Source organism: Fusarium keratoplasticum, chromosome 3 (assembly GCF_025433545.1).
Source record: "Fusarium keratoplasticum isolate Fu6.1 chromosome 3, whole genome shotgun sequence".
In the NCBI taxonomy this organism is placed as follows: Eukaryota; Fungi; Ascomycota; class Sordariomycetes; order Hypocreales; family Nectriaceae; genus Fusarium; species Fusarium keratoplasticum.
This window is the reverse complement of record NC_070531.1, coordinates 635,867-660,180: the sequence shown is the minus strand read 5'-3', so window position 1 is coordinate 660,180 and position 24,314 is coordinate 635,867. Positions and strand designations below refer to the sequence as shown.

Sequence of the window (24,314 nt, the reverse complement as noted above, 5' to 3'; positions counted from 1 at the left end):
CTTCGCTGGCCAATTAATAGGCTTTGCTGACCAACACCAGGGCAGGGTGGATCGCGACGCCTTGCTGCTGCTACGATTTTCGGTTCATTTCACAATGGCAACCCCTGTTTGACTCTTAGCTTGACCTAGTTTGAATGCCTCCATGCGGCTGCCGACTGTTTCTAGATGCCTTGGTTATTGGCTGCTTACTCTCGGCAATGACGCCCAAGCAGAGGGGATTAATTTCACTTGACAATTCTGGAATCCATGCACTCTATCGACCGTCCATAAATATCTCGTCTTTCACCTTGCCATGGCCTGTCTCTTTTCTGTTACCATCAAGCCTGTCTCAAGCACAAGAGCCTCCTACTCATACTTCTCCCTTGACGATACCAACCTGTTGCTGCCGATCTATATACACCTTTGACAGCCTTCCCGATTTTCGAAGCGACTTTTTAAATAGCCTTTACCTTACTACCTAAACCCTTCTCCATCACAATGCCCAACCTGTATGTTCACTGATCCCATTTCTGTCCATGGTGGCCATCCCTCTTGTGTACCATCAGGCTAACTTCACTGGTCAGCGTCGATACAGAGACCTGCAGCATTGTTGCTCGAAGGGGTTCCCCTAGGCCTCCACCAGCTGAGGACAACGCTGATTCTTCATTGGTTTGTGTTTCTGACCCCGGGGAACCTTCTTTCAAGGGGGAGGAAAAGAAGAGAATGCAAAACCAGGTCTTGTTTGGCGTTGGCGCACACTTTGGATCCGGCGGGTTCAAGTCGGTCTCAGGTTGACACAGCTTTCATCTTTTCATGAACATTTTCCGACGCTTTCCATTGTATTCATACCCTCTTGGTTAGGCGTTGGACTCGTAGATATTGGGCGCCAACCTCAAGATAAGGATAGGGATTCAGGCATTACCATACATGACGATACTCTAGCTAGCCCTCGACCTCTCAGCGACGCCTTGTTAGTTTCTCCAACGCATATTTGTTCTCCTGGACTGTATTTTGATCCAATAGGTGATCCTGTACGACTGGCCAGTTAGGGGAAGTCTTTTAGTGAAAAGTATTTAGCAGGTTCACTGGGCCGGAGACCAGATTATGACAAGTGCGACACGACGAAGGTTATTCCACAACAAAGGACGCACAAGATGTCCCTCCACATAAGCTATTTTATGTCCAAGCTCTAAATAAGCACTCTAAGTAGAGTTACGTATACATAGCTCGATATGTTGCTGATCTAAGGAGTCTAGTTATTAGTCAGTTTCTGGAAACTCAAATGAAAACACCACGCGGTTGATTTTCCAGGATGTCTCATTGCAATAGCTAGTCTGACTGCATCGTGATAATTCCGCAATTTGACATACAGCAGATATCGCGCGGCAGGTTTGGTTGCACCAGCGGAAAGCCAGGCATCTAAAATGCCTCAAACTCCCTCCCATCCACAATCTACAGGTCGAAGTCGAGGTCGAGCTCGACGTCGCCATTATCATTGCCATCGTTGCCATCATGGTCACCATACCACCATTCAAGCAAGTACACCAGAGGGTTGACGGGGACCCAGTCGGGCATATACTCGCCCCAGCCCCAGTAGTTTCCCATCCCCATGGGGTGATCAGCGCACATGCGGACCATGTCAGGGGTGACACCCTCGGGGAGCTCAGCGGGGTCCCATTCCATAACACCAAGCCGGCCGCACTTTTCTTTGGCGCCTGGATGATGGTCTGCCAGCGTAGCGCTGGCGAAAAGAGGAACGAGCAGATTTTGGACCTTCATCTTGAGAGCTTTGCTGTGTTGGTGAGCTGTATCGACGGAGTACGTAAGTAGCTGGTCTTACCGAGTCTGGAAGATCTCGTGATGGTTGGGCGAGAAGGGTAAATGCACAAGACAGAAAAATAGATGGAATCCTGATAGCTTCCGCTTTGGACGGTGTCAAGATAATGCGTGAAGGAGGCAGACAGGTGAGATTTGAGTGGGTGTCACACTATATATGTCACATGGTGCACAGCTCGCTACGTGGCGTTAACAAAAGCAGGCATGGGGTGCGCCCGTATAGCAACGCGGGTGCCTAAAAAGCTCTGAGATAAAATCCGCTGGTGGCTTGTCATGCCTTTAACCGAGGTGTGTTCTGGTGCCCCCAATGCGGACAAGGACGTTCTGGACAACAGGGGTCACTTTGATGTGCCGTAAACATGGTGGTTTGTGACTCATTTGTGATGGGTCAAGATCAGATAAAAAGGCCAGATCTCTGGAATCTGTCCCAAAAAGATGATGGAAAACATCAGCAGGACGTCCGGGCATCACTATGGTGCATTAGACCACCGATGTTTGTTTGAAGCTATGCTTACAGTGGCATCGGCAGAATACGAGGTGCCATAAGAAGCACGTTACTCAGGGTTCAGAAACAGGACGCGCCTGTAAGCTAGTTGCAATTCCTCTTTATAGCTTACTTTTTAGTACTTTATATTACCTACATACACTTACAATCAACATCTCTTTGTAAAGGTCTATAGTTTCTACAGTTGTAGCTTCTAGGTATTTCTTATTTCTGGGGTAGCTGCCTTCTTGCATAAGGCCACAGCCTCGTGGCGCAGGCAGCTCCAGAGACCTAATATAATGAGACAAAAAGTCCACCAAAAATCAGAGCAGTCTGACAAACAGCCATAATCCTTTATCCTCGCATCACTAGAGCCGCAAAACATGACAGTTCTAATTTCAGACCCTTGAAATGGCAGAGGTCTTTGGAATAGTGACCGGTGCCATCGGCCTTGCGGGCCTCTTTCGGCAATGCATAGAATGCTTCGAGTATGTGCAGTTGGGTCGACATTTCGCCCAAGACTTTGACCGGTATCAGTTGAAACTGGACATCGCCGAACGGAGACTACATCGGTGGGGAGAAGCTGTCAACATCAATGAGAATCCTCGATTCAACGCCGCAGACGAAGATGATACACTGGTTGAAGAGGTTCAAGCCATCCTGGAAGAGATCGCTCGGCTCTTCCAAACTATCCAAAAGTCCTCCAAGCGTTACACAATCAAAGCCCCAAGGGAGATTTCCAGTGTCTGACCGAGGAGAACCTACAACTCGTGTTCCGTCGCCTCCGCGCTGGATGGACCAATGTTGCTCGTCGTCCGAGTCAGAAAAAAGTCAACTTCGCTAAAAAGGCCTCGTGGGCTCTCTACGATGCAAAGAACTTTGAGAAGTTGATTGAGCAGATATCGGGGTTTTGGGGATGACCTAGAGAGCATCTTCCCTGCTGAAGAGCTTAATCGTCGTCGTCTTGTCAAGCTGGAGATTGAGGATATCGCCCATGAGGAGAGTCTGGCAGTCTTGCATCAGACTGCGGTTAAGGCCGACCCTCTCCTGGCGGGTGTGGTCAAAGAGAAGGTCAAAGTCATCACCGTGAGAAACTCAGTGAAAGTTATTAGTAGCGATGAGGACGCCGAGGTTAGACTGGGAAACGATTGGAGAACTGCTGCTCTGAGTGCCGCAATCGAGGATAAACCCGCAATGAGGCAGATTCCGTGTTTGCCAAGGGCTCCTCTATAGTTCATATTGGAAACAGATATGGTTCATAGGTAGATAAGACACCGATGTTACCTGAAGGAATTACTAGTTCTCACGTACAAAGTTTAAGATCGAGTCTTTCCTAATCACGGTCCATGCTTATGACGTTCCCGACATGAGCATCTGCTTCATCAGCAGCGTCGTGTTTCTTGATCCTATTCATAACCCCCTTTTTCTTCAGCCAGGCAGGTATATCGCCTGCGTACCTGTCTCCAACGTGCAGTGTTGCTTTGCCTCGAAGTTCCAACTCCTCAACCTCATTCGTGTTCAGCGCATCAGCGGGACCGGATGACCTACCTGGGACTTCATCGACTACGGTGTCTGAAAGTAACAGTATGGTCAGTCACCCTTGAAGAAATTGGGTACTTTGCAGAGAAGTACCTGGTGTCGCAGACTTCTTGCCTTGAAAGCTGACGGTCCCGCTTCTTTCGGCGAGATTTTGAACGAGTCTCGCGTCGCCCACTTCCTCCAGCATTCCATCAGAGCCTTCGCTTCGGAACGTAACTCGTTCCGTATTGAAGTTGTGAGGCGGAATCCGAAGCAGACGCTTCAAAGGTCGATGAACTGGCAGAGGCCCAGTGTTACGACAAAGAGACAAATATGGCCGTCAAACTTCATCTGGAACGTAACGCCAACGCGAATCTCCACTGGGTGACGCTCGCATGTCGGACACTAGAGCGAGCTAGAAGGGGCCAGGCGATCGACAGAGTCCATCTATTCCCTCCAGGCCTGGATAACTTGTATCTTCACCTATTCCGCCAGATCCTTGAGTCCTTTGGCAATAGGCCATGTCAAAAAGTACTTGTTTTTGCAGCAGTTGTCAGCCGTCCGATCTCGCTGAAAGAGTTTTCATGTCTGGCTGGCATTGAGAAAACCGAGACGGCGCAGCTTGTGGGCATTTGTTACGCGTTTCTCACTCTGCAGCATGAAACTATCTACTTTGTTCATCAGTCAGCCAAGGACTTTCTCCTCTCCTCATCAGCCCCCATCGAGGTCGCGCCCACGCACCGCGAGATCATCGAGAGGTCATTACAGGCTATGAACTCGACACTAGAACGCGACATTTACAAATTGAAGCGGCCAGGTGTCTCAATCGACGAATTTTTCGTTCCTCGGCCAGACCCGCTTGCTTCAGTTCGCTACAGCTGCATCTTTTGGACCGATCATCTAATTCAATTGGCTTCAGAAGGTCGTGAAGCCATGTCAGAACTCATCGCCGACGGAGGCCCTGTTGATCTCTTTCTGAGACAGAGCTTTCTCAACTGGATCGAAGCTCTTTCTCTTTTGAAGAGTTTCCTGTCTGGTGTCCGTTCAGTTGCAAGATTATCATCACTATTGGAAGTGAGGGTTAGGCTTCATCGAGTATCGAAATTAATCCACCAAGATGACTAGGGACGACAAGATGTCGCCAAACCAATTCTTCTATCCAAGCTTGTAGATGATGCACACCGATTCATGAGATTTCACCAAGTGGGAATTGAGAACTACCCGCTTCAGGTCTACTCCGGTGCTCTCATCTTCAGCCCCAGCAAAAGTCTCATTAAGCAGATATTCCATAACGAGGAGCCGAGGGACATTGTTCTGAAACCACATATTGGAGAGTATTGGAGCTCAGTATTCTCGGCTTTCGAGGGCCACAATGCCGATGTTGTGGCCATGTCCTCAAGCAGCAGCCCCAAAGGAATAGTTGTGGCCTCAGCATCAACCGACGGGACCATAAAGGTCTGGATGCAACTACGGGAGAGTGCTTCCATACTCTGACCATTCCCTGTGAGCACAAATTCCCGTTTAGCATCTTCAGCAACCCCAGCCTGGAGAGTATCATCTTATCCTTCCCTGAAGGCAGTTCCGACAAACTTCTCTCAGCCTCGGGCTCGACAGTTTCCATCTGGAATCTCATCACAGGCGGACAAGAAGGAGTGTTGGAACACCCATCCCAGGTCTCAGTCATCGCTCTCTCTTTCTGCAATGGTACTACAACCGAGTCTGTCACATTACCTACCGACTGGACCGTCACTGTCTGGAATTTGGAGGCGCGCAAAGCTATCAAGAAAATGGTCATTGGATCAGAAGTCACGCGTAAGGTCGCACTGGGGCCCCTTTCCTTTGCAAATTTTGCATGTGGCGGCGGCGGAAAAGGCCGAATTCTCATTCAACCTCGCTCATCAGGTTTCTTTCTCCTAAGGGTTGGGCCCTTGGCGGTCTGGGAGCTGGAGACGGGCAAATGTCTTCGGGTATTCGAGGACGACAGCACCATGGCCGGCACATATCCTGGCGGCTATTTGAGGGGTGAATATTCTGAGTATACCATAGCGTTCTCGCCCAACGGAAAACTGGTGTCCGCAAGTGGCGTGACTGGCTGTATCAGAGTCTGGAGCGTCGACACTGGAGAGTGCATTCACACTTTGGCACTAAAAGATGGGCTGTTCAGCCAATCTGACCTGCTTTATAACTCCTTCCCCAGATATTTGGCACCAATTAGCCTTGCATTCAACAGGGCATCTACCCAGCTGATCTGGATAGGCTGGTGGCCATCTCATGGCTCGCTAGGGGTTTACAGTGTTGATACCGGCGAATGTCCACCCATGCTTCACGTTACAGGTTCTTTCCGTTCGGCTTTGCGCGTGTTGGAGAGCACAAATAACATTGCTATTTCTGACTCTCAGATGATCAACGTTATTGACCCCTTTTCCGAGGGGACGGAGATGCCCGACAGTATAGCAGCCAACCAGCATGTGCTAATATCAAAGAACGAAAGATATGTAGCATATTTCACCCAGGGTAATACTCTCCAGATTCACGATCTGAGTGTACCAGCACTTCTCATGGAGCGTACGTTGAACAGAGACTCGGACTCCAAGTACTTCGAGGACTCGCGACTGTGGACGGTTTTCTTCAATCCTTTCAGCGGAAATGACAATTCGCCATGTGAAGACCTGCCTAGTCTCTTGGAACCTAGGCCGATAACCCGTCACAAGTACCAGATTGAGGGAAGTTGGATTCTCAGAGATTCAGAAAAGCACCTATGGCTTCCTTCCAGATATCGCCCTGTAAGCACAGGTGTGGTACACCAGAACCAGGATGTCCGGGGATCAACGCTGGCTGTGCGCTGGGATTCGAGCAACGTTTACTATATGAGATTTTCAAACAACTCAGAAGAAGAGAGTCGGCCTTAGACGATTACGAAGGAAGTTGCCAGCGGCAGCCTGTTAACAAAAGCTATTAAAGCTAATTTAAATACCTGAGGTTTACATCCAAGAGGCTAATAATTTGCAATAATATCTCTTTAAAACGTGCCCTCTACAGCGCCACATCTTCCTGCTTGGTCGAGTTGTCAACCTCGATAACCACAGGATCTGAGGAATCAGAACAGTCCCCAGAGTACTTCTTTGCTGTGTACCCATCGAGCTGCGAGCTATTAGTATATTGCCTCCTAGGAAGATAAGTCACATACCCAGCGAACAACAAAGAGCCAGCTTGCAAGAGCTGTGCTGATACATATCATTGCGATGTATCCCTTGCGCCAATAGGGAGCGTCGTCGGCCGGATACAAGACTATACCCCAAAACGTCCACAAAAGCCCGTCACTAGCGGCCATCGAAGCGAGGATGACACTGCGGGCAGCATCATCGGCGGTTCGGGCAACGATGTTACTTGACCAGCTGTATAACAGAGGGTTGATACCGTACGATGTAGAGGAGAGGTAGAGGACAGTGAGGTTTCCGGGTACGGACATGTTTGGGACCAGAAGAACAATCGAGCAGATAATCTGGACAGCGCAGAGGGTGAATCCAATGGTAAGTCTTTGGTTGTAGCGATCGATAGCTAATGAAGAAGAGAGCTCCGCCACGATGCCAATAGCGTGCGTCGCGATTGGCAAGGTGTTGACTTGAGATTGGCTGAAACCATCAATGTCCTTGCGGTACTTCAAGTAAAGAAGCATTAGGCCTTGGACGATATAGGCCTGCATAGCTGTCGAAAGCACCGAGAAGATACAGCAGATGTAGCTAGAAAGTTGAGGTTCACACAAACCCATAGCTTGATCTTGTAGACTTACATCAGAGGTTGTCCCAAGACTCTCTTGATAAGGCTCCATGCCTGGATGTTATGCCCGTCCTCACGCTTGGGCGGCAACCGATCAAGGGCCAGTTGGCGTTCCTTCTCATCAAGATAGGGTGCCTCGGTAATCTCCGGAAGGTCGGGGAAAAAGAAGAAGCCAAAGATTGCGGTGGGCACCGTGATGATGCCGTCTATGAGAAAGACCCATTGCCAGCCTTGAAGTCCGCCGTGGCCCTCCATCGATTCGTGGATAGCCGCCATCATGGCACCAGCAAACATCTTGCCTACTTGACCCGCGACGGTGAACATGGCAGTCCGCCTCGCGATCTCGTCAGACTTGCTATTATCAGGTCAATGGTGCTCTGAACGCAGGTAGGGCAAAAGACGTACTACCAGGAGCCCATGATGTAGATAGAGCCAGCATAAGTGCTTGCCTCTGCGAGACCCATCAAAAATCGGACAGCACAGAGTTGAGAGTATGTCTTGCAGGCGGCGCTGGCCATGGTGAGACCTGCCCATACGACTACCATAGCCGAGAGCCATATCCGGGGTCGAATCTTCTGGATGATGAGGCTGCTAGGGATCTGGCCGACCAGCATCCTGAATGAAGCGTTAGTCCAGGGTTCGCTGGCCCAGGGCGAGTGGAACTTACCCGGCCGAAGCCATCGAGAGGAGGACATTGTATTGGTTTCCAGTGAGTTCAAGAGCTTCTTTGAGTCCGGCCACCTGTTTCACGATTAGTATGAGAAGCAGGGACACGGTGAGAGGCAAGGCTTACATATGCATTTGCAAAGGCTTGTCTGTCTTCATCTCAGTTAGTTCATCCCTGGTGGGTTTCAGTGAGGGGAATGACGTACCAAGATGATTAAAGAAGAAGCTGAAGCAGCAAAATGTCTGTCAGGATGCTCATCTTAGCAGGGCACCCAGGCCAGGGTTGCATTAAGTCTTACGAGGATGAAGAAATCTGTAAGCTGTTAGATGAGCACAAAACACTTGAAGCCGTCAGGGTGCCTACCAAGCTTGCGAATCAGCTTCTTCTCCTCCTTGCTAGTATCGCCCCAAAGAAAATCCGTCACTGTGGTTGACGTCTCGTTAGTGCACGACATGCATATAAAGTGGCTGAAACCTACTCTTTACCCTTGTATATGCACCAGCTATTGGATGGTTTTTGCAGCTGGCTCGATGGTGCACCTTGGTTTTATGCGGAATTTGAAGCCCTGTTTAATAATGCCGCATTTTCGATTGGGCAGAGTGAATAGTTGCCAAGTGGGCTGACGGGGGGAGCATAGACGTGTCCATCAAGGTTCTCGGCCCGTTTATCTCGCCCGTTTTACGTGGGACTCGTCTGAGAGAGATAAGACGGAGAGGATATAAACCGTGATCATCCTGGTCGTTTTTCTGGTGTTTTTCTGCAGTTTTGCTCTTCGTGGGGGGTTCTTTTCCATGTTCAAGTCTAAGATTAAGTTGTTTCCTCTCTCCAAGTCGTCAATCACATCTAATAACGCCAAGCACTTACACCCGAGATACCAGCCGAAACCAACACTACCAACAACGACATTATACTTCAGGCTATCTTGAGCTGACACTTTTCTCTCCTCGTAGGCTCATTCGGTTGAAACATATGAAGCCGTGCCGTGATCTTCAACACGTAGCTGTCATCGAGTGGGTGGTGATGCGTGTGCCCCCCACGCCCAGAACGTAATCACCTCTCCTTGGCAATTTAAGCCGAGATTTGCCTCGAATCAAACACGTCGGTTATAAAATTCGGAGGGTGTGAGCCGTCTTGAACCTCCACGTCCCGAAGAACACCTCCACGCGGGTTAAGTTCTGTCTTGGTGGGAGGACGATTTTGATGGCGGTTAGGAGGCGGGTGTGGCCGGCGGCCCGCCGGCAGATGAAATTCGTATCAGCTATACGAGGTGGGCTATTTTTTTTTCAAACTCAATACCTCAGAGGTCAGCCTAAGCTGGTAGGAGAACTAGATAGCCAACCTTGAGATGGACAATATTGCCCGAGACAGGCTGTTCACGACATTCACAGCCAATTTCCCCGCCGAGCTAAGGGTGCCTCGGATGAGCTTATTTGCGCACACGGCAGTCAACATTAACCTTAAATCCACTGCAACTCTCACTTTCTCGGCGTGACAGCGTTAAAACAAACATTTATTTAACCACTAATGCATGTTTTTCCTTGCCATGTGATTACAGTGGTGCATTAGCCGCCAGCTCTCCGCTTTCTTCCTCTCCTTGGGCTCCCCTGTCCAGGAATTTGTTTGCACATGTTGGTTGCTCTGATAGAAGCGCCCAAGCCGTATTTGAAACATCAAGAGAATGACACTTTTCTTCCGGCTGGCTACATGTATCACAATGTCAAATGGCCATTTGTTTTCGAGGTTGACTGGAGAAAATGCGGAGAATGCCTCGCCGAACGCCTCCGCTTGATGACATGTGGTGGCGCATACAGCAAAGACTAAACTCGGGCACCTTAAGCCACAAACCGCCTCGCAGGAGATCTCCCAAACTCAATGCAACGTCATCTCATCCCCGTAGCCCCTATCTCCGACGCAGACGACGTCCTCCTCCTCGGATTCCACCTCTACCACCTCGAGGGTTGGATTCTCCCCTCACACACTCGAAGCAGCTGGGTTCATAATACCGACTAGAACCCGCCTCGTCCGTGTTAAAGAAATAATCCGCGTATCGCTTGCAGACATCTACACCATCCGTCTCATCGGGAGTGTACTCAAACAGCTTGCACGACTCGTCAGATCCCTGATCCTCGATACAGCTCTTGGTACAGTCTTCCAGAGAAGTCGAGTCGCCATCCGGGAGACCATCTCTTGCGTCACGACCCATAATGCCGCAGTTGAGTCCGCTGGTGTCGTCTTTCAGCGTGTACGATGTGCATGATGAAGTCGCAGTCGTGGACGCCGTTGTGGTAGTCGGAGCTTCCGTGATTGTTGTCGATATTTCAGCCGTAGTGCTTGATGAAATGGGTTCTGTTGTAGTTGTCGCTGCGAGAGCCGTTGAACTTGAACCTGGCTTACACGCACCTGCGTGGACCCCCGAGGCAGCCAACGCCGCAACGGCGAAAGACTTGGCAGAAGGCATTGAACGAGTCAAGAGAATGGAGATGAAGAAGTAGAAAAAGAGCAGAAAATTACGGGGTTCGCGTTGGGATTTATCAATATTGCCCCTGAGCTTTGACGCCACCTAGTCCTAGTGCGGACAAGCAAAAGCAATAGTTCTGGAACTAGTAACACAACCCCTGAGAGCTGAATTATCTGCCCTATCAGATTGGAGATGCGATACGAGGATGGTGTTGGCGCGATCTGAATATTGTTAGGCCGTAAGTATTGTTAGAGCACTTCTCTAGTTCTTCCCATGGACACAGAGAGTCATAGTTGATATGTCAAGCTCATTATTATCGTCGCATGAAAGAATGGATATCATAAAAGAGATATGTGCGACCAGAAGTAAAGCCCGTCTGCAAAATATCTTCAACAACTTTTCGACCTCAAAAGAAGGTAAAGGTATCACAACATCAACGCTTCATCAAAACCGCCGCTACGCTTGCTCAAAAAACAACAACGCTCAAATCTTCTCCTCCTTTCCAACCTCGACAGCCTCGCCAGTTCCAGGGGCCACGACAGTGACTTTGCCCTTTTCAATGTCCTTGGCGAGATTTTCGAGGCGGCTGACCTTGTTGTGCTTCTTCCAGGCTGGGTGGCCAGAGTCGAAGACGTCGTCCATTTCTTCGAGGGTGAAGCCCTTTGTTTCGTGGGCTGTGAGGAACATGTGGATAAAGGCTGCGGCGTTGACTGTGGAATGTTAGCTAGAGTCACTTGGGGGAGTTATGATACCTACAAGTGCCAAAGATGTAGTACATCTTGTAGCTAGATTGATCAGTTAGTGACATATTCCCAAGTGTTTTTACCAAGACTTACTTGATGTTCCACACTGTTTAACTTGTTAGCATACCACTCAGCACTTGAAAAGTAGGATAAACTTACGCAGAGGCGGCACGGCAAAAGCCAGCACCATGTTCCAGAACCAGTTAGTCGACGTGCTGATAGACACAGCCTTGGCTCGGATCTGAGATGGGTAAATCTCAGCAGGGTACGTCCACGAAGTGGGACCCCAAGTAGTGGCAAAGGTAGCAACAAATAGGTACGAGCAAGCAACGATAGCTGAAGAAACTGGGCGGTTGTCCTTGACGACCCAGCTGACGTCCGAATCTGGATCGTCCTGGGGTTGTCCATAGTGTTGCTGCAGAGCACCTATTTTTGTTAGCTTTGAAGTCTTTATCGTCAATGCTCGAGCAACTTGCCTGTAATGAACAGCCAGGCCATCATAAGGAATGACCCAATGACCAAAGCCGGGCGACGACCGAACTTGTCCAGGTACAAGATGGCGGGCAGGGTCAACAGCACGTTGATGATGTACTGAATGGACGCCGTCAACAGAGGAGAGGCAATGTTAGCGCCCTCCATAATGTAAACGATGTAGTCTGTACCCTGTCAGTAAGTAAACTCAGAAGTGTGTCATGCTCACATACACATCATAATGTTCATGCCACAAAGCTGGCTCCAAGCCTGAATACTCATGCCCAGAATCACACGCTTAAGCATCCTCCTCGTAACCAGATTCTTGTAGCTATTAGCAGCCTCCTCGCGGTCAAACCGCAGCGAATCCTCAATCTCACGGTACTGGGCCAGGACTGTCGGATGCGTCCTGTCGCCTTTTCCGTGGAGGTTAGCCAGCGTCTGGAGTGCCTCCTCCCACTTGTCTTGCGAGGCGAGCCATCGGGGACTGGACGGGAAGAAGAATAGACCGACCAGGAGGACCCAGGCTGGGATCATCTGTACACCCCAGGGGATTCGGAAGGCTGCTGTTGACTGGTTCTTGTCGTCGGGTCCGCCGTCGATGCCGGCTGCGGCGCCGTATTGGATGAAGTATTGGATGAGGATACCCCAGGTGATGGCCCATTGTTGAAGACTAAACTGTTAGGGTAGTTTGAGTATATAAAAAGGAGTTACATACCTGACAACTCGTCCTCGAATTTCCTTAGGGGCGATCTCGGCCTATACCTGTCAGTAGTTGAAACAACATTATAGAAAACCTCCAACGAACCTGATAGACAGGAACAACAGCACTAGCAATACCAACGCAAAATCCAGCAATAACTCGTCCCGTACACAGCATACCAATATTCTGCGAAGCGCACTGCAGAATACTACCAATGATCCATAGCACGCAACTAATCTGAAGAGCAACCCTTCTCGAGTACCGATCAGCAAGAAACGACGAAAACAAAGACCCAACGAGGGATCCAGCTGGCATGGAAGCCGTGATGGCGCCCTGACGATACGACTTGGGGTTGTCAAAGTACTGCTTATAAGCCTCGGTGCCAAGGACACCCGACATGGACGAAATGTCAAAACCGAACAGTCCGCCGCCTAACCCAAAAGTCAAAAGCTGCCAATAGAGGGGCCTCAAGGCCCAGTCAAGCCTTGCAGGGAAGCTTTCTCATGTGGCGTACCTATGGCGGCGAAGCCGCAAATGAAGTAAACATTTGAAGCCTGATACATGGCGTTTATGTGGCGTAAGGGGTCGAGTATTTACTCAACAAAGTCGACGCATGTGGTGACCCCATGGTTTTTTCGGGCGCTGTGTGCTGCTTAAAAGACGAGCGGGACATGCCCTGCATTCATATGTTTGTTCATGGGTATTCAGGCCATGCACCGTATGTTGAGTCAGAAGATCCTCGAGAGAGGGGACAGGCCAACCAACCGTTACACGGGCCGAATCAGCAGTGGCTTTGTGTAGCATTGAGGATGGAGGAGGTTTGGTTACCTGCTTGTATGGTAACAGGATCAGCATATTCAAGTTTCACGGGACTGCAGCGATGTTTCTGAGGAAGCGCATGTTCTCGCCAGATTGAATCACGGCCTGGAACCTTTCGTGTAGTAGGTCACACGGAGTAACACGCAAGGGGGGTCTCGAAAATAGGCAGAATTGTTCTTGTCATGTGTGAGTGGACCATGCCATGGGAATAGCATCCTTGGCCATATTCCTGTCCGGCATTCGGCACCCAAAGTTCCCCCCTTTCAACATCACCCCACGGTTGAAAGTCCTTTCCCCGCAAGATCGACGTCAGCAGGATACCGATCCTTGCTGCATCATGGGCGGCACTCGCCGAGGTATATCGGCTCAGGGGGGAGGGGCAGTTCCGCTCTGCCATGAGGTTGCGGCGGGTAAAGGACCGGCCGGGAAACGAGAAATCCTTCACCGTTGACTGTTAACGGTCCGAGTATCCCCGGATCGTCACAAGCCTCAAATCAGTTCACTTGTACAGCATCTTTCACTCTCACGTGTCATCACCAATCTCGCCTGATGCAGGACGCCTCCCCTGTGGCTGGTTCAGTAGGGCCGATTCTCAACCCCGGTCGTGCATAGATCTTCAATTGCAGGAATAAAGAACCGCGCCCTGGTTTGCTTGTCAGGGGACAGGGCAGGGATGATCAAGTAACCTTAGCATCAAGCTTGCTTCAACTGCGTGCTTCCCACCTTTCCCCGGCAATAATGTCCCCGGCCATTCGGTTTACCATTCTCCCGATATCCGACGCGGCATGACAATCCATGCCCGACAGGGACAGTGCAACGTTACGCTTCCTTGCTCGCTGTCTGTCAGCAATGGACTGAGGTTCGCATTCTGATCGCCGATTCGTTACACATGATGGTGAACACATGTCTTCGGCATGTAGCGGTTGTTCTAGGCATTCCTCGAAGGAGTTGGTGATACTGGCGTGTTACCATCACCATCCACTTCCTTCACCGCCAGGATGGGATCCCTCTCCGCCACCCTGCGTAAAGCAGAGCAAGCAGTGAGAAAAGGTGTCGTCCAAAGACAACGAGGTGTTCATCAGCCACAGGCCGGCAAACAGGCGTTGAATGCGAATCTTGCGGCCAACGCCAGACGTGCAAGGTAAGCAAAGGTTCTGGGAACTTGTCAGCAAGGCAACCTGTGCAACAGGAGCTGCCATCACATCGGCTTCGCGAGGCTATCGTCACTGCAAGCAAAGGTCAGTAGCCCAAACAAGAATAATTTGTGTCATTGTCGGCCACTAGGCCGTCATCCGAGGGAAGCTGATGCATGCGGAGAGACAGCATAGAAAGCTGCGAGCCAATTGCGCCAAACTCGAACCAGCCTCCAGGTCATGACGGCGTTAATTTACAGATTGCGAAATCAAAACAATGCAAAAGCAAGACCGTGTCTTTGCTGCCACCGGGTCGTCGTCAATGCCTCCCGTCTAAACATCCATTTTCGTATCCGCAACTCCGACATCAAAATCATGCATGTATAACCGATGGGTATAATGAAATGTTGGCATCAGCAAAAGGTGAATCAAGAAGAACAAGGTCCGATAAACTGTTCGTGGCAGTGTCGGAGAAAGTCTCGCTGCATCTGGAAGGACGAGTAATCGCCCTCTAGGATCACCTCCAGGATGTTTCCTCGATTCGGGTTCCGGGCAAGAGCCGTCATCCTATCACGCAACGTGTTAAACGCGTCATGGAAACGGGACAGGATGGCCGGGGTGTTGGATGATCCGCCCGAAATATCGTTGCCAGGGTTATTGGGGTCGATGATGGACAGGCGATCCTTGTTCTTGTAGCTGAAAGTCGACACGTCGTTCTGGGAGCTGGTCAGCAAAGTGGAGGGAATAGATGCAATGAAACACACCTTTCGAATGTACCCAACCGGCCGGGTGAGAGAGATGGCGTTGGTCTCGTAGCGGAAATCACGGCCGTATAGTTCCAAGAACTCGAGGAGCATCTCGCCAAGGTTGTGCTCGGGGACGAGACTGCGGCTTTGGACCTGTGGATTGAGTTGCAGCATGCTGACGACTAGGCAGATAACCGAGAAACCACCAATGCCTCCATTAACAGGCTCGTTGAGACCACGCATGAGAAGGAAATGCTTGATCACAGTCACGAGAATGGGCATGGCAGGATAGAGCTGCTTCCACCGCAGGAATGTGTCGACGGCCTGAACACCGCCCAGGTTCTCAAACGAAATGTCCACTTTCAGGCCAGTTTGCTTGTCAACGTACTTAACCAGGGGAACACGGGCATGCGCAATGACCTCGATTGAATCGGCATCTGCAACGCGTTGACTGGTGAGGAACTTGGAGAACTTGTACAGCCAGCTCTTGGCTGCTAGATAAGTCGGCGGACCACCTCTCATGTAACTTGCTGAGCAGACAACCAGGTCCATGTCTGCAGTGGGGAGGTATAGGCCGGACATGTAGGATCCAAAGGGATGGACCGTCGCGCTCGCAAAGTTTCTACCATCGCGTCGCATCGCCTTTCGTAGGTTCTCGACCAGGTTGTCGCGGATGCGCTGCTCGAAATCGCGGGGTCTCACGTATTCGTAAAAGTCAATGATCTCCTTGTGTAGCCTAGAATGTGTCAGCCTGACTCAAGTGGTGACTGTGTCGACGTGTTGCCGGGGCCAATCGTGGCAAGCAACACGCGATATGTTGGGGTGGTGCAAACTTACCGAAACGCCATGTCTGTTGTAGCAGAATGGTCAACTGTCGCCCAAGGGCAGGGATCCTCGCTCGACTTGGGCTGCCAGTTCGACAGTAGCATGCCCTTAGCAGGTTTCGTGCTGATCTTTTTGAGTTGGCCATAGTCGGGAGGCTTGATCTCGTCGTTTGCTGTTCGCTTGCGAGAGCCGAGAGGGCCACCAGTGTCTCGCGGAGGAAGGGCTTGGTGCTTGGGTCCAGATGGCAGAGGCTCTTTTACCGCGTTGAGAGGTCCAGTCGAGGCCTTCGGCCCAGAGGGGGCGTTTGTAGGCGGTGGCGGCGGCGGCGGCGCTTCACGCGGGGGAGGGGGGACTTCTACCACTTCGTCCTCACTGGCCTCATCTTCAGTGAGATCAAACGAGATAAAGTCCTCAGCTTCGGTTGAGGCGGCAAGTTTGGCAGCGGTTTCATCTTCGACTCGGGCCTTTCGGATCAGCTTCACCATGTCTCTCTTCTTACGCGTGCTCTCGTCGGGGCACGGAAGTGCTGTGTATGGATCGGGATTGGACCACTTTGGCGCAGCATCACCAGATGCAGAGTCGTCGCCGGTTTTGGCGCGCTTCTTGGAAGGACCTTCTGTTTCCTCGCTGTCGGAAATGTCCATCTCAAGCTCATCATCGTCCGAAAGCTCGTCGATGGATCGGAACTTGGCTGTACCCTCTTCTCCTAGGCGCTCCTCAGGAAGGTTTGCTGTCGCGCCAGAAATGATGGCTCTCTCGGAAGGATGAGGCGGTGGCTGCCATCGTCGGCCACCTCGTCCACGACCTCGGCCATCTCGGCGCGGGCGATCGTAGCGATAGTTGTTGGGTGGGTAATCCTGGATTCCAGCGGGCTTATCAACACGGAAAGTGAAGTCACTCTGAGGCATTCGCGGTCTGTATGAGTCACCTCCGCCAGGCCGGAAATCATCTCGCGGGGGAGGACGAGGAGGCAGGTCGTGTCTGCGGTCGGGTCGCCAAGTGTCAGATTCGATGCGACCGCGATCATGCGGGGGAGGGGGAGGAGATGGGCGATAGGACCTGTTATTCCTATTTGGAGGTCCTCCCTTCTTCTTGTTCGGTTTGTTGCGCACCATGGTTGCGGTGTTTCGAGGGCGTTGTTGATTGATGAAACAATTTTGGCCTTCGTCGCGAAGAAGAAAAAACGAGGCTCGCGATCATCGGAAGAAAAGCGCGCTAGACGGAAGTGGTGGGGGGCGAATGGAGGGGGGTTAGTCAGCAGAAAGTGGATCACGGGTTTGGAAGGGTGCTACCCTAGAGCCACACGTCGAGCTCGAAATGTGCCGATTTTGCGGTGTTTCTCTTTATCATGGTAGCTCGTTGTCATTGAATGAAAGGTGTTCAATTGCATTACGGCTGGGATAGTCATATTAGGTTAAAAAAATTAAGCATAGTCAACGTTGAACTCAACTATGTGTGTTTCAACACTCATGAGTGGGCCTTAGTGTCAAATGCTCTAATCAACTTGCGGAGAACAATAGCCTTGCTTTACTACTTGACCATGTTCAAAGTACCTAACCAAGTAGTATTTTAATCCATAGCTGAATATGATGCGAACATTGCAGTTTCCCTCTTCAACCTCACGCCTTAGGATCATGCGCCGAAACCTCAATCTCAACCGCCATGCCAGGCGCACCCAGCTCTTTGACACCAATCTGGGTCCAGATGGGCTTGTGGTTGGGCATCCACTTCTTGAAGTTATGGCTCATCCTGGCCGTGATCTCGGGCGTGATCGAGAGATGGTACGAGTTAACTCGGAAGACCTGATCCCAGCCCTTTCCTCCAGCGGCCTTGAGCGCTGTGTCGACGTTGACAAAGGCTTGGTCGATTTGCTCTTCGACGGACTCGGAAAAGTTGGGGACGCCGTTTTCGGCGGTCCAGCCGCCTGTGATGAGCGTGTTAGTGCCTAAGTGAGATAATGTGCCCTTGGAGACTTACCCTGGCCGCTGGCTTCAATTCTATCGCCAACTCGAACAGTCTGCATGTAGCCCAGGTTGTCGCGGGCCCACTCGCCGGCGCCCTCATAAGCCGAATACTCGAGGTGAGACATGATGTAATAGCTAATCGGTGGTGAGAAAGAGATGAGTTTTTAGAGTCGTGAGTCTGTTAATCGATGGATTGATGAATTGAGCCATTCTAATTGACCTTTACTTGAGTTTATATACACGCATCCTCCATCGCTATATCCGTACTCCTACGGATCTTCCATCTCGTGGACCCTCTGACTTGGAGGATCTGGCATGGCCGGCGTAATTTTCGCATTGGCTGAGTAATTACCGCTCTCTCACCACATTGCGGCGAAGGATTACTCTGCCAAGACGGAGCAACAAGACGATCAATCTGACAAATTGACGAGATCGAAGGATTCCATAGCATGACATGGGAGGGTTTTGTAACATGCCCTCTGCAGCAAAGCCTCCGATGGAAGCATCCGAAGCGTAATCCACTCTTGGTAGAGTGGTATAGTCCCTCGTGAGTGGCTCATTTGCGATTAAAGGTTCCGATTAAAGATTGAGTTATCGCGGCCTGGATCTTGGAGCTGGGAGAGATCTGAGGCGTTACGCGACATCCACCGTAAAGCATCCGAAATGATTGCAAAAAACCTCACTCTCTTCATTAATTACGTACCTTTCAATGTCCACAACCATTCTCTACTGATTCTTCTTCTTGGCCGCCTCCACGTACGCGTTCACCTTCTCAATCTCCGCTCTCGCGCCATCCCACTTCTTGCGCTTCCCATCAAACACGCGCCACAGGAACGGAGTATAAATGCCATCCATCAGCATCTTATAAAACGCCCGGTCCTGGAACCAAAACTTCCATCCTGTCAATCCCCATCCGAGGTGTTCGTTGACCTGTGTGCCCGCCGCCTTGTTGGCCCACGCGATCCATTCGTGCTGGCGCACCCATCCGGGGACTGCGCTTCCGTCTTTGGCGATGCTGCAGATGAAGTCGTGCTGAACATCGACGGCTCGGTTCATCTCCTTGATGGACGGGAGGGGAGAGTTGCCTTTCCAGACCTGCGCGACGGCCATGGAGCAGAGGTCGTACAGCGGGAATGCGCCCGTCGCAAATGCTACGGTGCCCATGAAGGCGAGCGACTGGGGATAGTCGAGTGAGAAGACGTTCTGGTAGAGACGAGCCAGAGGCTTCCCACGCGATCCGATGCTTGCCGCCCACTTGGGCGTGGTGTTGCGCGTGGGATCAACACTGGGATCGAGCAGATTGAACTCGGTCTTGTATCCGGTGCACCAAATGATGGTATCAGCATCAAGACGCGTACCATCATCAAGCTCAACCTCCTTTGGTCCCACGACGCGCTTCAGACCGCTGACAGAGATGATGTCTCCAGACTCGAGAAGATCCACCAGATTGTCAGAGATGATGGGCACGGCGTGCTTGATCGGCGGCGCGGGGTTAAGCTTCCACTCTGGGCGGATCTTGAAGGCCTTGTCCTGCATCTTCTTGCACATGGTGTTGAACATCCACTCAAAGAAACGCGGGAAGTTGAGCTCGAGGAAGCCGGCAAATGCAGCCTTGCGAGCTGTTAGGGTGTGGTCGAAGGGGGCACCATTTACCACGCGTGGCATCTGTGAGTTTGGTCAACATCAAGGCTATAGATACGAATGACGGGAGTACAAACCACCAAGGCTCCATGGTTGTGAGACACCCAGACCTTGTCGGCGTGGCCGCAGAGAGCTGCTGCGGTATCGGCGCCCGTGTTGCCCATGCCCACGACAACCACCTTTTTGCCCTTGAAGAGCTCAGGCCTGAATGCAAGTCAGAGAGTGAAGCTCATGGTGTTTCAGCAGGTAAAAACGTACCTTTTAAATGCACGCGAGTGCAAGACCTCACCCTCAAATTGCTCTAGGCCCTCTAGCTTGGGAACATGAGGACGAGAGTTGATCCCCGAAGCGATGATGACCTTGTCAAAGTACTCTGGACCCGATCCTTCGACGTCAACTATCCAGCGGTCGTGCTCATCGTCGCGATGCACGCCGGTGACTATTGTGCTCAGGCGCAGTCTGGAAGTCAGGTTGAAGTGCTCTACATAGTCTTCGAGGTACTTTTGCACATGACCGGCTGTGCAATGACTGGGTGTATCGTCGGGGAAAGGAAAGTCTGTGAAACAGCCCTGTTTACAGTGAGTATGCCGACTGGCGACGGTTTGGAGTCAGGCGGGTTACCCTTTCTTTGGAGATGTTGATGATGGTCGCTGCCAATTGTTAGATGATGCATTCCGTGAGAGGTGCTGGCCTTACTGGGGAGAACAGAAGTCTTGTCCTCGTCTGTGTAATGCCATAATCCTCCGACATAGCCGTTGCGGTCAAAACCCGTCACATCGAAGCCCTCCTCAGTCAAGTTTTTGACGGCCACGAGGCCAAGAACGCCTGCCCATCGTCAATACAGCTCCGTATGGCTTCGACTAGCGTGGGAGGCACTTACCAAGGCCGATAACGGCTACGCGAGGTGATTGTTCTGCCATCTCTATAAGTTTCTTGCTTTCCGCCTTTGCAACTACCAAGTGGCTTCAAGCAGAGACACTTCGCGTGATATTTTATGTCTCCCAACGACAAAACGCCCAGCTGAAAGCCTGAGACCCCATCAAGGTCCTGCAGGGCGGAATTCCCGCGGGTCCGCCCACGACGCATCGCAGCGTTTGTGCCCAGAGCGCGGAAATGCGTCCCGCGCGTTTAGACGAGCCGACCTATGAGAACCGGCGACCCTCAAATTTGATGAGATGGATTAGATAAAACGCGGCAATCTCAGTGGAGAGATGTGCCGAGCTGAGAATCCATCAGGCCACGCTGCCCCACGGTCGCTGTGAGGAGTTTGCCCGACTCCGGGGGTGTTTCTGGTCCGCGTGTCCGATTCTGGGGAATGTCGGTCGGTGGTGACATGTTTCGCCGATTATGAGAAGATGTACGCGATTCAGGAATGTGAATGTTGTGATTTGGACATACAGAGGAGAGTTGGTGTTGCTGCTTACTTGTTCCCCAGATCAGCATAAGCGCCGCGTCTTCAATTCGGGTCATCCCTTGCGCATCTCGGCACCGCTTTTCCTCGTTGAGCCGTGTCGATCAATCTCGAGGTTTGACCGGCTCCGGGCTGTTGGACGGATCAAGGCGACGAGCCGGACCTCCGATCCCAATCACTTGACTCTCGGATGGAGGCTTGCCCATCCTTCGCTTGTGCTGATCTAGAAATATTCCAGAAGTTTTCCACCTAGCCTTTAAGGATGGCATCTTCATCTTCGGATGTGAGCTGCTGCTTTGGTTGTGACATCCGCCAAAGCACCTGGTCTCGGAGATCGGAGTAAGATCAAGAGTCATCTTTATTTACACTCTGATACTGAAACCGATGTGATGAATTAATCGGTCCGTCGGGTCATCATCATCCGTCCAGGGTACGCAGGTCACTTCATTTGACAACAGAATTGAAGCCATGCGAAAAAAAAAAAAAAAAAAAAAAAAAACATTGGAAATATTGAGCAGAGAGAAGCATCCCGACACCGCAGAATGAAGTAGTGGACTTGGATTGTGTCTGCATTCTCCCGAGCCGTTTCCCACCATGCACTCATATTCCGACTTTCCTCGTGTCAATGCAAACCCCGATTCCTTTCCCGCTCATAATTAAAACATTATCTCCTTCTCATATATAAGTCCAGTATTTTTTTCGTACGTCGCCTTTCTAACCCAATGCTTTTTGCTCCATATAATGCTCAACCGTCCACAATGCTCAACCCAAAGCAACCAACGCCGTATCTAATGCAATCTACATCTTGGTTTTCAAGGTAGCAAAGTTTCCGATGAGCAGACCTCGGGCCACAGTAAAAGACACGCCCGCGAGAAAGACAATGGCAAGATAAAAGCATGCCAATGGCTGAGCGCCCAGCTTCTCCAGCATGATGCCACTGAGAGGATTGGCTAGCAGCAGTGCGATTCCGACGGAAAAGTTGGTTGATCCTGATGACTAGTTAGAATTGGAAGGGAGAACAGAATTGCTCGACTACGCACCATAGTATCTGGCATAGTCTTTGGGCTCGCATGTTTTACCCGTGCAAACTGATGCGTGTTAGCTGGCTTCAAGCGGTTGTCCGAGTAGACTTACCAGGTGAGAGTGCGTAAAACGACCCCGAGCAGTATCCCCAAAGTGCACTGAAGGTGTACAGCAGAGGAGCTGATGTGGTACTGAAGGGAATGAAGATCGTGGCCATGAAGATAATGGTGAGGATCATGACAGCGATCATCGAGTTGAGAGCTCCTAATCTGTCACCGATAAAGCCCATGCTGAAACGGCCAACACAAGAGCAAGCACCCAGGATGGAAAGAAGGGTATATCCATCCTCTGCTGTAAAGCCCGCGCCGGTTGAGATAGTAGGCAAAAGCCCACCGATGCCGAAAACAACAAACTCGATCAGAAAAACGCCGCAAGATACAAACACAAAGGTCGGGTTCCTCCAAGCTGATAGATCAAGAGAGAAGCCTTCAGACTTGGCCTCGGTGGAGGTCGAGTTGGCGGCAACAAGTCGGTCGAAAGGGAGGAAGCAGATGACTCCCAGCACCGATACAATGCCCACGACCAGGGCCACAATTCTCATCGACCACGCCCACCCGAGAGATTGGAACGTGGAGCGTAGGAGGAGGGGAAAGATGATGGAACCGAGGGATGTTCCCAGAACCGCTGTGCCGATGGCCAAGCCACGACGACGAACAAAGAGCTTTCCAACCACACCGATAGCTGTGGTGCAGTCGATACCCGTGCCAATACTTCCAAAGACACCAAAGCACAGCATAAACTGCCAATAAGTCTTGCACTCGGCGAGGAGTAGGAACGTGGCAGTGGAAAAGACGCCCCCTACGGGACTCAGAACCCGGGGTCCATATCGATCAAGGATAGACCCGATCTGGAAGTTGAAGATGAGGGAGAGGAAGAGGTACACTCCACTGATCCAACCAACTTGGCTGACGGAATAGTTGCTCAGTTGGTTGAGGCTGAGGTAGGACTGCACTGTTCCGATGGAAGCCATGAAACCTGTCATTGGCTGTTAGTTGTTAGGTGATAAGAGCGAACCTGGATGCACCTACCGAAGGAAGGGATCAGGAACAGTAAGGATCCAAGCACGCATGCCCAGGCACCGAGGTCTCCCTCGACATCTTTTCCCAAGGAGTCTAATGAATCGTCTGAGTCTTGGCCTGCATCAGGGATAGATGGAGGAGATGAGCTTGGTGCACTCTCCACGTCGACGATTGGGCCCTTTTCAGGGAGTGTCACTTCGACAGAGGAAGCCATCTGCTGGTCCTTCATGACAAGAGTTGCAGTCTCAAAGCTTGTCGTTTTCCCTGGAGATTCTTGCCCTGATACTCCAACACAAGAGCCTCATCACCGCCATATTTATACAACATCGGATCCGACATCGTCGACGCCCAGAATCCACACGTTTACGTCTTCAAAACTCCAACTCTGGGTCTCGACTAACTCATTCGGAAGCTGTTTTGAGAGCAGTAGTAAAAATTTAAGCTTACAAGGCCAAGACCTAGTCATCTATTTCTGGACCCATATGTCGCCATTACCGCATCGGGAAGCTGTTCTGAGAGCCTGGAAAATTTGCCAGCGACGTGATCGGCCTGGGCCGGAGAGCATAGTCCACTTTGGTGGGTCGGATCGGGAGACCTGCCGATGGATCAAGCCATTGGGTGCTGGGAGATTCATCACGGGGGCGAGAGGCGGCGGTTTGAGTCGGTAATGGACGGGGCCAGTGGAAATAGTGTCAATATCAACGTGGTTGATGCCATGCATCCATGTTCATGTGAGGCTCAAGCTGCGAGTTGGGGTGGTGATGCGTGATGGGGTGGGGGTTACAGTCACGTGCGCTTGGTGCGTATACTGGGTCTGGCCAAGCTAATTGCTGCGAGAATGATCCTTCCATCTTCTGAATAGCTTCATGTTGGGCCCTGGTGTTGGCATGCTCATCTGATGACGCCGATACCACGTGATAGGCATGAAACCCAGTGGCAACAATATTGGCTCTGGTTTTAAATGCTGAGTGCTTTTGGACAGCATCCCTGTATGCTGAGTGCCAGGTGGGCAATGGACCCCTAAGAAATGCACACGA

At 51.1% G+C, this 24,314-nt stretch overlaps 8 protein-coding genes and 2 pseudogenes across 10 annotated transcripts, besides 2 other annotated features; 2 read left to right on the top strand and 8 right to left on the bottom strand.

Moving 5' to 3' along the window:
- Window positions 1-1,431: 1,431 nt before the first annotated feature.
- Window positions 1,432-1,914, bottom strand: NCS57_00359000 (annotated as a pseudogene). Its single transcript has 2 exons — window positions 1,820-1,914; window positions 1,432-1,771 (listed from the first exon to the last, which is right to left on the bottom strand).
- Window positions 1,432-1,914: a sequence feature.
- A 796-nt stretch (window positions 1,915-2,710) lies between these two features.
- On the top strand, window positions 2,711-3,049 carry NCS57_00358900 (uncharacterized protein; the record flags this gene model as incomplete). The annotated part of the gene is made up of 1 exon (XM_053053577.1): window positions 2,711-3,049. The coding sequence occupies one exon, from the start codon at window positions 2,711-2,713 to the stop codon at window positions 3,047-3,049; it is 339 nt and encodes a 112-aa protein (XP_052915737.1).
- A 1,101-nt stretch (window positions 3,050-4,150) lies between these two features.
- NCS57_00358800 (NACHT domain-containing protein) lies at window positions 4,151-6,726 on the top strand (the record flags this gene model as incomplete). The annotated part of the gene is made up of 3 exons (XM_053053576.1): window positions 4,151-4,891; window positions 4,943-5,272; window positions 5,326-6,726. 3 exons carry the CDS (start codon window positions 4,151-4,153, stop codon window positions 6,724-6,726), a joined length of 2,472 nt encoding a protein of 823 aa, XP_052915736.1.
- A 124-nt stretch (window positions 6,727-6,850) lies between these two features.
- NCS57_00358700 lies at window positions 6,851-8,767 on the bottom strand (annotated as a pseudogene). Its single transcript has 10 exons — window positions 8,740-8,767; window positions 8,625-8,684; window positions 8,560-8,573; window positions 8,467-8,503; window positions 8,388-8,413; window positions 8,262-8,335; window positions 8,000-8,209; window positions 7,608-7,949; window positions 7,005-7,557; window positions 6,851-6,958 (listed from the first exon to the last, which is right to left on the bottom strand).
- Window positions 6,851-8,767: a sequence feature.
- A 1,394-nt stretch (window positions 8,768-10,161) lies between these two features.
- Window positions 10,162-10,719, bottom strand: NCS57_00358600 (Apple domain-containing protein; the record flags this gene model as incomplete). Its single annotated transcript, XM_053053575.1, has 2 exons — window positions 10,162-10,607; window positions 10,662-10,719. The coding sequence occupies 2 exons, from the start codon at window positions 10,717-10,719 to the stop codon at window positions 10,162-10,164; spliced, it is 504 nt and encodes a 167-aa protein (XP_052915735.1).
- Window positions 10,720-11,202: 483 nt separating this feature from the next.
- On the bottom strand, window positions 11,203-13,199 carry NCS57_00358500 (MFS glucose transporter mfs1; the record flags this gene model as incomplete). Its single annotated transcript, XM_053053574.1, has 9 exons — window positions 11,203-11,429; window positions 11,476-11,504; window positions 11,556-11,568; window positions 11,622-11,888; window positions 11,999-12,118; window positions 12,167-12,606; window positions 12,652-12,692; window positions 12,742-13,067; window positions 13,151-13,199. 9 exons carry the CDS (start codon window positions 13,197-13,199, stop codon window positions 11,203-11,205), a joined length of 1,512 nt encoding a protein of 503 aa, XP_052915734.1.
- Window positions 13,200-15,016: 1,817 nt separating this feature from the next.
- On the bottom strand, window positions 15,017-17,274 carry NCS57_00358400 (Polynucleotide adenylyltransferase; the record flags this gene model as incomplete). Its single annotated transcript, XM_053053573.1, has 3 exons — window positions 15,017-15,304; window positions 15,353-16,070; window positions 16,172-17,274. The coding sequence occupies 3 exons, from the start codon at window positions 17,272-17,274 to the stop codon at window positions 15,017-15,019; spliced, it is 2,109 nt and encodes a 702-aa protein (XP_052915733.1).
- A 504-nt stretch (window positions 17,275-17,778) lies between these two features.
- On the bottom strand, window positions 17,779-18,248 carry NCS57_00358300 (uncharacterized protein; the record flags this gene model as incomplete). Its single annotated transcript, XM_053053572.1, has 2 exons — window positions 17,779-18,083; window positions 18,137-18,248. 2 exons carry the CDS (start codon window positions 18,246-18,248, stop codon window positions 17,779-17,781), a joined length of 417 nt encoding a protein of 138 aa, XP_052915732.1.
- Window positions 18,249-18,849: 601 nt separating this feature from the next.
- Window positions 18,850-20,684, bottom strand: NCS57_00358200 (uncharacterized protein; the record flags this gene model as incomplete). Its single annotated transcript, XM_053053571.1, has 6 exons — window positions 18,850-19,788; window positions 19,842-19,968; window positions 20,023-20,333; window positions 20,386-20,414; window positions 20,461-20,589; window positions 20,645-20,684. The coding sequence occupies 6 exons, from the start codon at window positions 20,682-20,684 to the stop codon at window positions 18,850-18,852; spliced, it is 1,575 nt and encodes a 524-aa protein (XP_052915731.1).
- A 1,289-nt stretch (window positions 20,685-21,973) lies between these two features.
- Window positions 21,974-23,506, bottom strand: NCS57_00358100 (MFS domain-containing protein; the record flags this gene model as incomplete). Its single annotated transcript, XM_053053570.1, has 4 exons — window positions 21,974-22,164; window positions 22,216-22,263; window positions 22,310-23,233; window positions 23,287-23,506. The coding sequence occupies 4 exons, from the start codon at window positions 23,504-23,506 to the stop codon at window positions 21,974-21,976; spliced, it is 1,383 nt and encodes a 460-aa protein (XP_052915730.1).
- Window positions 23,507-24,314: the final 808 nt, after the last annotated feature.